At 41.3% G+C, this 13663-nt stretch overlaps 1 protein-coding gene across 2 annotated transcripts; it reads left to right on the top strand.

Moving 5' to 3' along the window:
• Positions 1 to 1199: 1199 nt before the first annotated feature.
• Positions 1200 to 11928, top strand: LOC147893703 (uncharacterized). Of its 2 annotated transcripts, XM_087386284.1 has the most exons (14): positions 1200 to 1363; positions 1464 to 2075; positions 6006 to 6102; positions 8437 to 8493; positions 8589 to 8644; positions 8894 to 9128; positions 9524 to 9610; positions 9707 to 9784; positions 9881 to 9964; positions 10053 to 10117; positions 10234 to 10477; positions 10614 to 10702; positions 11465 to 11579; positions 11735 to 11928. In XM_087386284.1, exons 2-14 carry the CDS (start codon positions 1513 to 1515, stop codon positions 11774 to 11776), a joined length of 1812 nt encoding a protein of 603 aa, XP_087242410.1. In that variant the 5' UTR covers positions 1200 to 1363; positions 1464 to 1512; the 3' UTR covers positions 11777 to 11928. The 2 variants fall into 2 exon arrangements, with proteins under 2 accessions (XP_087242410.1, XP_087242409.1); XM_087386283.1 differs by lacking the exons at positions 11465 to 11579; positions 11735 to 11928 and adding an exon at positions 10824 to 11455.
• The last annotated feature ends 1735 nt before the right edge of the window (positions 11929 to 13663 follow it).

The following is a 13663-nucleotide window of genomic DNA, read 5'->3' as shown; positions in this document are numbered from 1 at the left end:
CTTGAGGTGGAAGAGATGGCATGTTCAAAGACATGGGTAATCATGGTATGATAGACATCTATGGCTGCAAGGGTAAGGTGAGAGTGATGACTTAACTCAAGAAACAGATGTTGAAAAAGTTCTTTGTGAAGGGCAACATTTATAAGGCAGAGGCAGAAAATATTGATGGGGTATGATGTTGGCCAGGCTAGAATCCCTCTCAGACTTGGTCTATGGCAATGGCTCGATCCAAGGGCCGAGTTTTTGTTTCATCCCCACTCACCCACCCATGGCCCACTAGGGGGGGCACGTCTGCCCAGGGCCTACACTGTGCAGCAAAAGTTGAATGCATCATGCTGCTTGAACTGATGTTGCTTTGCTATTTGGGGTTTCTTCTCACCCAAAATTAAATGCGGATTCGGTAGGTCGGGCTCAAACCCACGACGTGATGCCACACCGTGTGTATGCAATAGTGCTAGCCCAGTATTCATAGAAAACATGTAAACTATATATAATGAACGTGCAAAAAATTTCATTTTCACCTTAAAAAAATATTTTCTTAATTGTGTAAAATCTACAAAACTTTAGCGAATTTAGTTATATTTTAGCTGACAGATTTGTAAATTCTCAAGAACAAGGTGAATGACTTTTGTTTTTCATAAGGCACGCCCAAAAGGAGTTAGAGGCATCTGCATCGCGAGAGCGCCTTGAAATAGAAATCTAGAAAAAGAGGGAGAAAATGGTGGAGAGAATCTTTTTAGCTTTCAGAGTGGGAACCTTTACTATAGCCTGCCCTGAAAGCGCTTCAAATTTTTATTTATTTATTGAACACAATCACACACCACTCACACCCTTGAGGTCCTATCGAGGGGCGCCCCACCTTGGACCAATGGGCAATGGGTCCATCATGGGTCCATCCACAACTGTGGCACTCACCCACACAACACTCACGCACCCAACCACAAGCTAGGACTCCATGCCCTATCCTCCAAGACTTGAACCGATGACCTGAGGGTTGGCAGTCCAACACTCAAACCACTAGGCGAAAGCCTTGGAGGGAGAGGGCTTCAAAATTTCAAAACCCCAAGTTTTGAGGGAGAAGTTTTGTGCAGCGTGTAACTGACCTGAGGTGGAACTAAGACTATGGTGATAAGGTAGAGTTAAAGGAGGTGTGGTTAGATGCGTTATAAAGAGAGAAGAGAAGGGAGGTAGTGTTTTTTGGGAAAGCCCGTTGGGGCGGCACTCTGTTGTTGATAGGGTTTCGCCGAGTTCTTGGAATTAGGGTTTCTCTTCGCTCTGCGTTTCACTTCAACTTTTTGCCTTCGACGAATTTCTTCAAGATTTCCTTTCCTTTGATTCGTCTTCCTTCACAGTTTTCCCTCAGGTACTTCCTTGCTTCTAGCTTTTCCATTTACCTTCGTTCTCTGCTACGGTTTTTTGAGGTTCTCTCATCTTACTGTTCTTTTGGTTACTTTTTATTTCAGATTGGTGTCATCGCTTCCCCCGCCGATTTTTTTTTTTTTGGCGGAGATCATGGATTTCGACGAGTACGACTACTTGGAGAAAACTGTGGAAAACTCGGATCTTCCCAAGGATTCTAATGGGGCAGGTGTTAAAGGTGTGACCAAGAGGAGAAGTGACGAAGACGGACACAGGCAGGACGACAGAAGCAAGAGGACTAGAGCTGTGGAAGATGATCCGGATAGACGGGAGAGGTCTGAGAGAGGGCGCGGTGACAGGGACCGAGGGGGCCAACACGAGAGGGAGAGGGGCAAAGACTTTGGTGACAGAGAACGAGAAAGGATGGATAGGCCCAGGGATAAAGGAGACAGGGATCGGGGTAGGGAAAGGCCTGATAGAGATTTTAGAGACAGGGAAAGAAGCATTAGAGAAAGAAGTAGTAGGGATAGAGAGAGAGAAGTCGACAAAGAACGGGAGAAGGAGAGGGGTAAAGATAGGGGACGGAGCAAAGACAGATCACACAGCAGGAGCAGAGATTTGGAACGTCATCCTGATAGGGAGAGGGACAGAGAGAACAGTAGGATGAGGGAAAAAGAGAAGGACCCTGCGGAGAAGGAGATCGAAAAAGAACCCCGGTGAGTTTCAAGTTTGCCAACTTCTTTTATTGTGTGGAATTTTTGAATACTTTGTCTGTCCGATGATCATGTATTCTTGTTTGCAGTTGTAAAAGTTCTAATTTTGAGTTGCGTTGTCGCTTGGTTTTTCCGTAGATCTCTAGTCACTGAGGGCAAGATGTTGGAAGTGGTGTGAATTATTTATGTGCTCGAAGTACGGTATATTTTAGTTAAGGTGAAATTATGAGAGGCTCGTCTCGTTGAAACCCTGGGCTGAGAAGAGACTCTTATCTTGACTGAATTGCGAAAAGACTCTTGTTTTACTGTCGTGAGATTTCGTATATGGTGTGTCTTGTCTGGTCGCTCTACCTAAATTTGCATGATTTGTGTACCCTTGCAAAGACGAGTGTCTTTTGATGCGCATGTGTTTGGATCATTAAGTCATCTGCCATTTACTTTTGGAGCATAAATTTTTGCATTTTTTATGCTCATGGCCGTTTAAGTGTGCATGTGAAAATGTGGTTACTTGGCCTTTTAGCGTGTAGTGACTGTCATGAGGGTAAAACTGAATTGGTGTTAGAGGATAAATAGTGGAATAGTCTTGGTTTCTCCCATGTTGTGCATGCTATTGTTGCATGTACCGTTTAAGTATGCCAATTTAGATAATATGTGTAGAAAGTTGACTTCAAGTTGTGCTACTCTATCAACAGGCCCCTTGGAAGGATGTGGAAGGGGCAGTGGCCCTTATGTATATTGCCTTGGGCATGTTGAAAATTAGGGGGGTGGTGGTTTCATAAATAGGCTCTAGACATGGCACCATGGGCCCTACGTACTCGGTGTCTATGGCCTAGTAGGTGCATTCACAAACGGGCATGGATAAATATCTCGAAATTCAGCTAGTTAGAGTTGGCCAAGTGGTATATATGGCAGCTTTATGTGTAGGATCCTTCTGAGTTCGAATTCTGTCCACCTTGTATATATATCTTTTGGGCAGCCTTGGATTGTCGCCCATGATTTTGCCTCCACCCATGATGCCACATAAGCTTTTGCGACTTTGTCCGAGCCGGTTTGTGAATCGCTTTTAGGTTGGACAATCTAAATGCAAGAACCCTATTCGTAGAGGCCATTTTTGTTTGGACGTTTGTGCCTAGTTTTTGAAACCTGCTTAAGCTTAACATAGTAAACAATACAATTCCATTTTTATTGGCAAATTATCCATAAAGTGGTATTCTAATAAGAATTTTGAATCTTTCTCACACAAATGGTGTATTTTCAGATTGTCAGCTTACTATCACTTTACTTTTGTTAACAAAGTACCCATCTTGTTTAGTCTTGACCCTACAAAATACTTAAGAAAATCTTGAAAGTAGCATTTCCCTTGTCATCGTTAAGTTAAACCCTTATTTGCTATATTCCAACTTGTATAAGGTTCTTAAAGTAGATATTTGCTGGGGGTTAAGTTTTGAAGCATCTTTAACATGCCATTAAGAGATGAAAGATTTTTGAACCCCCTTGAATCCTAGTGGGAATGCACACATAAGATCAGAACCTACAATTTTAGTCGGAAAGGCAGACACTACCTTATCATACCAGTGCAGGCCGTTCTAGTTCCTTGCTTGAATGTTCCTACCTTTCTCTGCAAACCACTTAGCACATTCCGCCCAAGGGGCCCGATTCTCAAACATTTTTGGCAACCATTTGCATACCAAAGCTTGGTTCTTGATTCGAATATTCGTCATTCCCAAACCCCCTTGTCCCTCAGGCAACTTCATAAGGTCCCAAGCAATATAATGCACCTTTCTCTTACCATTTGCTTTAGCCCAGAAAAATCTCCTAAGGAGCTTCGCAATCTTTGCCCAATGTGACTTTTTAAAGTGCCAAATTGAAGACACGTACGTTGTCGCCGCCGCGAGTACATGCGGAATAAAAACTACCCTTGCATTCCAACCCATAGAGATTCCATACTAGCTCCTAAACTTTTCTCTCATCTTTTCATAGAACCAATCAAAACTTTGTTTCAAATAAACTCCCATTCCTAAAGAAGCTCCCAAGTATCTAATGATCACACCCACCCTTTTCGGCTATTTAATTGGGAGACAGTGTTCCTTGTCCGGCATCTCATTAGAGCTTATCTTGATGATCGATCTTGAGGAATCGCTAAATGTACTTAGCACATCAAACAACCTCCTCACTTTCTGCTGATTCTCCATAGAGAGGCAATAAGATCATCATCAAAAAGTTGAATATTCAATTGTCTGGAAATCATCATCAAAAAGTTGAATATTCAATTGTTTTCTTGACGGCAAGGTCAACCTAGATAGCTCATTCCTCACCCCTTTCTGAATCATCGAAATTAAGGGGAGTGTGCATAAAGCAAAGAGAAGCAGAGATAGAGGGCATCCTTGCCTCACAGATCTCATGAGTTCATACCTTCCCACAACTCCACCATTAAGGCATAGAACAACAGAAGCATTTTTAAAAAGAGAAGAAAGGGAGGTTAAGGCGCTCCAGTAGCAGCAGTTGCATCAATACCTTCAGTAGCAGAACCCATAGCCTCTAGGAATCCTTCTCATGGTGTAGTCCTCCCATGCATCTATAGCATAGCAGTCATGTCCTCATCCATTGACAGTCTTATAGACTTAGCATAGCCCTTCAGTGGGGCTTAGATGGATTTCCTCTTCGATGAGGAGACCAACAACTGTACAGGGGGTGATTGCCAGGCCGTAACAGAAAGGAGTGAAGATAAAAGTTAGCGTATCCCTTATGTCCACAGTTCTCCCATTGCATGTACGGCATAGCCTTAGTCATGTCCTCATCTGTGGACAGTCTTATAGCTTCAGCATAGCCCTTCAGTGGGACCTAGATGCATTCCTTTTTCAACGAGGAGACCAGTAGTGTACAGTGGGTATTATTGGTGATCGTCAGGTTCTACACAAAGGAATGAAGATACTAGTCAGCATAACTCTTATGTCCATAGTTCTCTCTCTCTCTCTCTCTCTCTCTCTCTCTCTCTTTATTTGGCATTCCACACTTGTGTACTTTGTAGTTAGGGTGGGCACAATTAGTGGGAGTACCCCAAGAACATTGCCAACCTATTAAGAAACTCACCTAATGACATTAAGGAAGTTGAAGATAAGTGGCCATGAGAGTATGAAGAGGCAAAAGAGTGGTCTCTACTTTTGCACCTTGCACCCTTTTGTGTTCTTGAATCTGCCCAAAACTATTCTAAAACTTCGTGTATGTGCAATAACATATTGTCTTTTGAAGACGATGCCTTTGATTTGAATAAGTGGGTTCAAGTTTGCTCATTGCATATTGCATATTTGAAAATGAAAGGTCCAATTAAGTGTTTTTGGCAAGAGTTATTATGAAGTGTGTGTACACGAATCAACCTTTTGTATTACTGTGTGAGCAAGCTTGATAATGGGCTGCACCATGTGCCTCAGTCGGGTTGTGCTCAAACTTGGTCACAACAGACAGCAAGTTGGCACAAATTGAGACCTATGACTCAGGTTATTGTAGGACTACAGTCGAAGAACCAATTGTGACAAGCCTTTTGGTTTCAAGTTTGCCCATCTTCCGTAAAAATTTGTTTTGCCCATCTTCCGTCAAAAATTTTTTAGCATTAAAAGGAAGAAGTAGGATTGTATTTCTTTAGCAAGTGATTCAGAGATGAATCAACTCTCCGATCATTAGCCTTATTGTAGAACTTCTTTCTAGGATGTCCCAGTTCGGTGTATCTTCACCTTGGTACTTACTATATTTGGTGTAGGAATATCTAGAATTAATACTTTAATGCTCAATTGTGAGACCCATATGATTTTAAGGTCCAAGTTCTTTAAGTTCTTTTAAGAATTCAACATGCCATATGTGAATCTCATCCTTGTCTTGACCTTGGAAGAATCCTTGAAGATGCTTCTGTTTTTGAAATTGCGAGGCTGTGATTTGCAGTTATCCGAGAGAAAAAAGAGAGAAGAAAGAGGAGACAGCAGCAGCTGAACCAGAGGCTGATCCTGAGCGAGATCAACGGACTGTTTTTGCTTTCCAGGTTTCTGTTGCCATTTTGGAAATTTATTATGAAATTTGAACACTTTCGTGTTTATCTAGCACGTTTAGATTTTACAGGCAGTTAAGGAAAGAAATTAGTGATTTTTAAATGGAAAGGAATTAGTTTTGTGATATATAAGTGAGTCTTTATTTTGTTCAAAGTGTCTTGTAATGCCTTTGGCGATAGTTGTAAGTTTCAATAAATGTGACCGATCATTTTATGCAGGGATGCTGGTCACCTGGTGATTGTTCCCGTGCTTTCTTATTCAGAACAACATTGAAATGAGTTGCTCATAAACAGTACTATATCTATATGTCTCGTTCAGTGGATTGCAATTGTCCTGTTGTATGTGATATTTCTTATCTGGATCGAGGGCTGTTTGTAATTGCACTTATGTGCCAGTTTTATATCCAGTGTACGGGTTGAAGAACATTGTTTGATTGAAGGTTGAAAGCAGCCTTAGATATGTACTCTTTGTATATCCACTGTGCCCCCATCTCTCTCTCTGTGTCCCTTGCATTTCCCCCAGGGTCGTATTCAACAATTGCATGTGTTGAACAGACCCAGATGCCTTTGAGAAGTGCATGACATGGATCGTTTGTCCTTTGGACTGAGCAGATTGCTATCTGAAGGAGATACGAGAGGGAGTAGCTGTCTGTGGTTTTGCAGTGCTCAAGTTTCTTGGCCAATTTTGTGTAGGATACTTTTAGGTCTTCTTGCATTTTCGTCTATCCCATGTCTTAAATTATTTCTGTACCAGGAATTTTCCTTAAGGGCAGGTCGTCCTTGGTAATTGAAGTGCTGTTAAGAGGTATGGGTTTTTGATATCTCACGCCGTTGTTACAGAAAATTTTAAGTAAAGCGAATGCCCTGGTCTTAGTTATTTCGCTTTATGCAGGACTGCCAATCTTCTACTGTCATTGTTGACAAACCAATGTGCAACATACTCTTAAGATACAAAATGATTCACAGCAATGCTGATGACTTCTTCAAGGGCAAGGATTACTTCTCCTGATAAATCAGAATGATGAATGATATCTAGCATACTATGTCTGCATGTTCATGCTCCCAGATTATCTATGTTTCTGAAATTTACCAATGCTCAAGGCAGCATAATCAGATCTTGTTTATTAGTAGGGTTCACCATACTTGGTGATCTTACAAAAGTATACTTGGTGATCTTAGTTTATGCTGTTGTCTGTGGCTGACATCTTGCGACCTTTCATTAGGGAGGTGATGTTGTGGTCCTTTTCTTGTCAAGAGTTAATGGTGCAGAGTCTGTAGAGTCTTTACCATTTTCTTTTGTCATGCCATGCCTGCTTGTGCATAACCAGATTTATTTTCAGATGCTGAATTCAGAAGCATGTTTCCTTGGGGAAAGGGTTGTAGTTTTCTGGCGGTACGAAACAGTTGCTTTCCTTTCAAATTTTATGCTTTTGCATTCATCACATCATACTTTTCTAAATGGATGGGTCATACTTGCTGTAAGTCCCATATTCTCCACATATCTTTTGTGGTTAGTCTTTGAACTGTGGCAGGTGTAGGTTTGGTATAAAGTGAACTGAAGCATACATTCGTGGAATTTTTGGTTGTGTATTTGGTTCCCATCTAACCAAAGCAAGCATGAATTTCGTGGGAGAGCTTGTTAGTCATTTCAGAAGGTCAGTGGCAAATGATTTTGCATCATTGGTCTTTCTTATTGACTTTAAAATGCTGCGAAGACTGTTTCCATTTATTGAGCCCATTTATAAGACCTCATGATAGGCTTGTTGTAATACTTTTGTTGTGTGCGTTGGCTATACAGTTTTTTTGTTCTCTGTTGGGTAATATCAGATAAGAGGTGTGTGCAATTGACGAACTCGTTATTGAAAGATGTCGGTTTGACCTTGTGATGTGATCCCAAAGTTCTGATCCCTTAGGTTCTTAGTTGTCTGTTGGTTAATATTAGGAAGAAGTGCGTGCACTTGACGGACCCATCATTGTTGTAACGTCTGTGCAATATTGAGCTTTTTGTAAACCTTTCGTTATCTGTTTAGATGTGCGCTTTGTTTATCAGGGCTTAATTTGATTTTATTGAACGCTTTTGAATTTTTAATGCTATCTTGTTTACGATGTTACTATGTTTCTTTCCTTTCAAAAATCTACAGTTTTACAAGATGTAATGTGTTGTCAGCCCAAAAGAGGGCGTGCTAAGTGTATCAAGATTCAGCTGTTCTATTTTAGGACATTGTTATTTTTGTTGTGGGCTTCTGAATGTACCAGAAGGCCTTTCAAGGGTATGTTGAGTCGGCCTAGTTCGACTGATAGGCAACGCTTGGGTCTTTTGCTTGGCAGATTTCTTTGAAAGCGGACGAGAGGGATGTTTATGATTTTTTCTCGAGGGCTGGAAAGGTTAGTCTTGTGTCTGCTCTACTGCTTTACCCCAGTTTGCTATGATGATTGTGCAGGCTTACACGGGAAGAAACTTACTGTGACCATTTCTGTAGGTTCGAGATGTGAGACTGATCATGGATCGAAATTCGAGACGTTCAAAAGGAGTGGGGTAGATACTTTACCTTTATCTATAAGTCCCCCCCAGTCTTGAGGGTTTCACATGTTGTTTCTCCATTTTTGAATGATTGCTGATGGCCAGCTTTCAGACCTTGTGGAGTGAGTTTGGGTAAACTTGAAGGTCATTGACTGGATCTGTGCTAATGAAACAAGGACCATGTCTGTTATCTGCCTAATATCTAGGGTTCTCTTGACCTCTTCAAACGTATATGCCCTGAATGTGCAATGCAACTCTCTGCAGATATATTGAGTTTTATGATGCCATGTCTGTACCGATGGCCATTGCAATGACGGGTCAGCTTCTTCTTGGCCAACCGGTCATGGTAAAACCTTCCGAGGCAGAAAAGAATCTGGTTCAATCAACAGCAGGTACAGCTACTGGAGCTGGTGGTTTCCTGGGACCATATTCTGGAGGTGCTAGACGTCTATATGTTGGGAACCTGCACTACAACATAACAGAAGATCAGCTCAGACAGGTGAATCTAGCTTGTTCCTAGATTCTGAGTACACACATCGAGTCTTTTCTTCCTTTTCTGCGTGTTTCACCTCAACTTGGAAAGGTTTATCGTGCCTCCGGAAGCATGAATTGCTTTCCTAGCCGGGTTTTGGGAAGGACATGGCATCACCTTCCTCTTGTTTCTGTACTCTTCTCTACTTCTATGTAGATGATCTTTACTTTGCCATTTTCTGCAGGGAATCAGGGAATTTAGAATTTCAAGGTGGAGCTCATTTTCACCACATTCCGTTTCATTGATAGCTTGTGAAAACGTTCTGTGGGCAGTAAGAGGGGCTTTACTGAAAAAATGACTGGATAATTTCTACATTTGATGGAAGACTGACATATTGCTTTAATTTGTTCGGCATGCGGCAGGTGTTTGAGCCTTTTGGTCCTGTGGAACTGGTGCAACTTCCGACAGAACCGGAAACGGGCCAGTGCAAGGGCTATGGTTTTGTTCAAGTAAGAGAGTTTGAGCAGCGTGTGTGCTATTATTGTTATCATTGCTGAAAGGAGAGGATTTGTGGCCCAGTCCTTAGTCTTCTTTTTTTTTTTCAGTATGCAAGACTTGAAGATGCTCGTTCTGCACAGCAAGCTCTGAATGGGGTGTTAGAACTAGCTGGTCGTGTCATCAAGGTATGTTCTATTTGTTGTTCTCTGCTATCAGATATAGATGTGCTGATGATAGCGTTAAATTTTTTTGCTGATTACTTGTTATGTGGTTTTTCACAGGTGGTAGCAATAACAGATCAAATGTCTATGCAAGACTCAGGGCTAACTCCAGGGGAGCTTGATGATGATGAAGGTGGAGGCTTGGTAAGTCAGCAGTGGGAAGCATAAGAATGGTTTCGATAAATGTACTGTGTTTTTGTCTGTTGATCATTGAAGGCTGGTTGTCTAGCAGTCTCTCACAGCTCGTTCAAGAGCTCTTCTCATGCAAAAGCTGGATCGGAGTGGCACTGTCTCAAGGTTTGTCAATTTGTTTTTATGTGGCTGGTGAATGGCTTCTATGAAGTTGCTAACAAATACTCTCTCTCTCTGTCTGAGTCAGGTTTCCCTCTTAACTTGTGCAATTGTCTTTTCAGTATCGCTGCATCAACTACTTCACCAGTGTCACCAGCCCTTAGTATGCTTCCAGGAGTGCCTGGTGCATCTGCGGTTTCACCGCTAGTACCGGGTGCCGTCCTTGGCCAAGTAGGGCTTCCAGGAATTGTTGGTCTACCTAATGCAGGGTTAGGCACTACTGGTTTAGGTGCAACTGCTGTGGAACCAATAGGAGCACCCACCGACTGCCTATTGTTGAAGAACATGTTTGACCCTAAGACAGAGGCATGCATATAAACTCTGTCACTCACAGTGCTTTTAGATTTGTTATTAGAATGTGTAAATCTTTGTGTCTTAGAAATTTGATCATTTCGCTGTTTGGACTTGATTATTGTTGTAACATGGTTTCTGCTACCAACAGACTGATCCAGACTTCGATCTAGATATCAAGGATGAGGTGCAGCAGGAGTGCTCAAAGTTTGGTGCTGTGAAGCATATTTTTGTGGACAAGTAAGCATTTGAATAGCTTTCAGAAGATGATTTCTATCTTTACATGTTGGACGTTCTGTCACTCCTATAACAATGTACCCCAAGGCCTTCTAATCATGGACATATGATTGGACTATTCCAGGGACTCTGGATACCTAGCAGAAGAGTGCATCACTGTCTACACGGCTTTCAGATGCGCCTTGCGACGTGGCCTTTTTGAATCTTTGCCTTCGAACCTGGATATCATTCATAAATTAATCAGACCTTTCAAATGTTGCATTCAACATTTTTTCCATGGGCTGCCCATCTGCTTAATGCCAACACAGGAAGTTTTGGTAAAGCTTCACCTTCTAGTGTATCACCGAACCTGTCCATCATATGACCAGAATCTCTGGTCTTGTGGAATCGGAAGTAGTCTGCCTTGGACTGACAGACTGGACAATGCTGGTAGATCTTAGAGTACTTCTTTAGATTGGATTAGTGGTTCCTCTTAAAAAGCTTCCTTTAGAGAAACCCATGTGTGAGAAATGGTCATGAATCTCAACCAAGTCCCTCATAAGTAGTTTATAGTATCAGAGTTGCCATAGAATTGTCTCTGTAAAGCCTCTCTACAGTTTGTAACCTTCTCTTAGTACGTTCTTGTGTTTTTTTTCAAAGATCCACATGGAATCTTCACTTTATGCTTTGTTATTGTAGGCTGATGAAGTTGCCAGGTGATCTCCTATTGCCTTGCTTTTACATCGTGCAAGTTATAACAGTTTGTTGAGTGGTGTGATGGTGCAGGAATAGTGCAGGACATGTGTACATACGCTTTGAGAATATGACTGCAGCCATGAGTGCACAGCGAGCACTACATGGGCGCTGGTTTGCAGGAAAAATGATTACAACTACTTTCCTGGTCAGTGTTCAATTTTCTTTTTTCTACATTGTGTTTGCAGTGGACCTACCGCTGTCATACTATTTATAAATTGGTGGCACATGGGATTGTTCATGATGATCAAGGCTTTGTATCTCCTTTGTATCTGACTGTTGGTGTTTGTATTCTGCTTGCAGACTCCTCGAGCTTATGAGACTAAGTTTCCTGACAGCAAATAGATTGTATGAGAATACCCAACAGATTTTGTGATGTAAAATTGATCATGGCCTTCCCTGTAAGTTGAGGTGTAGGTGGGCTCATAAAAGAAATATGGAGAATTTGTACGTCAAAAGTTCAAATTGAAGCTTTGTAATTCATCGGTTAAACACACGATATGTATTGGGGATTCTTTGTATTGTGTAATCAGGCATATAATGAATTCTCTCTTGTTTCGTCTTTGGAGCTTCTGCATGAGCTCTCCTTTCTTTCTTTATGATTGGGCTTGGTAGCTGTATTGCTTGAGAATACCAACAATAGAACGATAAAAGTTGGTGGAACTAGATGTTTCCATCTGTTTGTAATAACTTTCGGCTATCATTCATTATTGTGTGCCGCTGATTTTGCTCTCCGCTTGTGTAGACACGGTATAAATTTATAGGCTTCGAATCTTTGTCTTTGTGTCTACTCCATTTGTGATGTGACCAGTTGATTAGGTTCTTTTATTACTTGTTAAGATTTTACTGCTGTCTGGAAAAAATGAGCTAGTTTATTTTATGTTCTTTTCATCATAGTTTGCGTCAGCCCTTAAGAGTTACTTTCCAGGAAATGCCATCTTTGGTTCCGGCTTGTTAGATTCATGGGAGAAGGTATTGGAAAGAAAATGAGAAACATATATGAGGCCGCCTTTTGTGAGGAACAAGTGGATGGGCAGGAACCTTTGCATTGCCTAAAGAAGTAAGTATAGAATATTTTAGCAATGATAACAAGCTGTAACATTTGCATTGTCTAAAGAACTGTTCAGTACAGAACGTTTCAGCAATGATGTGCAATGCAGTTTTATTAATTATCTTGGGGTGCTCTCCTTGATGACCACCACTTTTCAAATCAATTCATTTGAAAACCCGTGCTCCCTTAAGCTATTGAAATCCCCTTCAAACCTATTCTTGATGTTTAGAGCGCTGTAGTCCACTCACATTTGCCAAGACGGGTGAATTATACGGTCGTATCAACCAATTTTCCAACATTACCTGAACTTGTTTGTGAACTTTGATTTGTTGTGTTGTGCTCCTTGGAATGAGATATGTGGATAAGTTGGTCTATGAGTAGCAAATTTAAAAAAAAAACGAAACTTCATTGATGTATCCATTGATGTATCATGTAGCCTTTTGAGCCTCCCGAATCTCTTCAAACTTTTGTGTGTATTATGTCCTTCAGCTCCAGACTGGCTTAGCCTAGAAGTTGAAGTTGTTCCTCTCATTGAAGCCCTTAGGTTATACACTTGATTGATAAATCATCTTTTTCTTTTTTCAAGTTTGTATTACAATAACTGCGAAAGAAATTCTTGACAGCCCCTTGTCAAGGGTCCTTGCTATTAAAGCCTGGAGTAAGGTAGTCACCCTCAACATCTGCAATCATCCCTTGAGGGGCAGAAATGAGTTTTGAAAGCTGGAGCAAGCCCAGCAATCTATCTAGAGACGAAAAACGCCAAGAAGAAAAGGGAACCAATAATGGTAAAGGAGCTAGTTATCCAGTACATCCCTTGGGGCAGAAATGAGTATTGGAAGATGGAGCAAGCTTGCTCAGCAACCTATCTACCCAGGAGCTACAAATATTATGGAAGCAAATATTTAATGACCTTCATGGTTACACTAGGAATTCAACATATATTTGCAGCATTGTCCATTTTACGTTAGTTTAATTCACTCACCAAGTTCAACTGCAAGCAGACAGTACAAAGATGGCCAATGATATTTCTTTGATAGTAGAGCTTACAAAGACGGCTGCTTACGTGTCTATAGTATGAATAAACTTGAGGTATGTTTACATGCTTGTTCTTGTAGGCTCTTTTATTGCAGCCTAGTGAGCATACCATTTAAGCCCTACCCATTGCAATCCCTTCCAGTCAT

Source organism: Dipteris shenzhenensis, chromosome 15, assembly GCF_047967505.1.
Source record: "Dipteris shenzhenensis isolate YYH24624 ecotype China chromosome 15, Dip_SZ_1.0, whole genome shotgun sequence".
Lineage (NCBI taxonomy): Eukaryota > Viridiplantae > Streptophyta > Polypodiopsida > Gleicheniales > Dipteridaceae > Dipteris > Dipteris shenzhenensis.
This window is presented reverse-complemented; position numbering and strand designations above follow the sequence as displayed.

Bases quoted from the DNA above. Each gene is read 5' to 3' on its own strand.
- LOC147893703 (XM_087386283.1), top strand. From the start codon at position 1,513: ATGGATTTCGACGAGTACGACTACTTGGAGAAAACTGTGGAAAACTCG. The intron at 8,494-8,588 runs GTTAGTCTTGTG...CCATTTCTGTAG, and splicing joins TTTTCTCGAGGGCTGGAAAG to GTTCGAGATGTGAGACTGAT. The intron at 10,703-10,823 runs GTAAGCATTTGA...GGACTATTCCAG, and splicing joins AAGCATATTTTTGTGGACAA to GGACTCTGGATACCTAGCAG.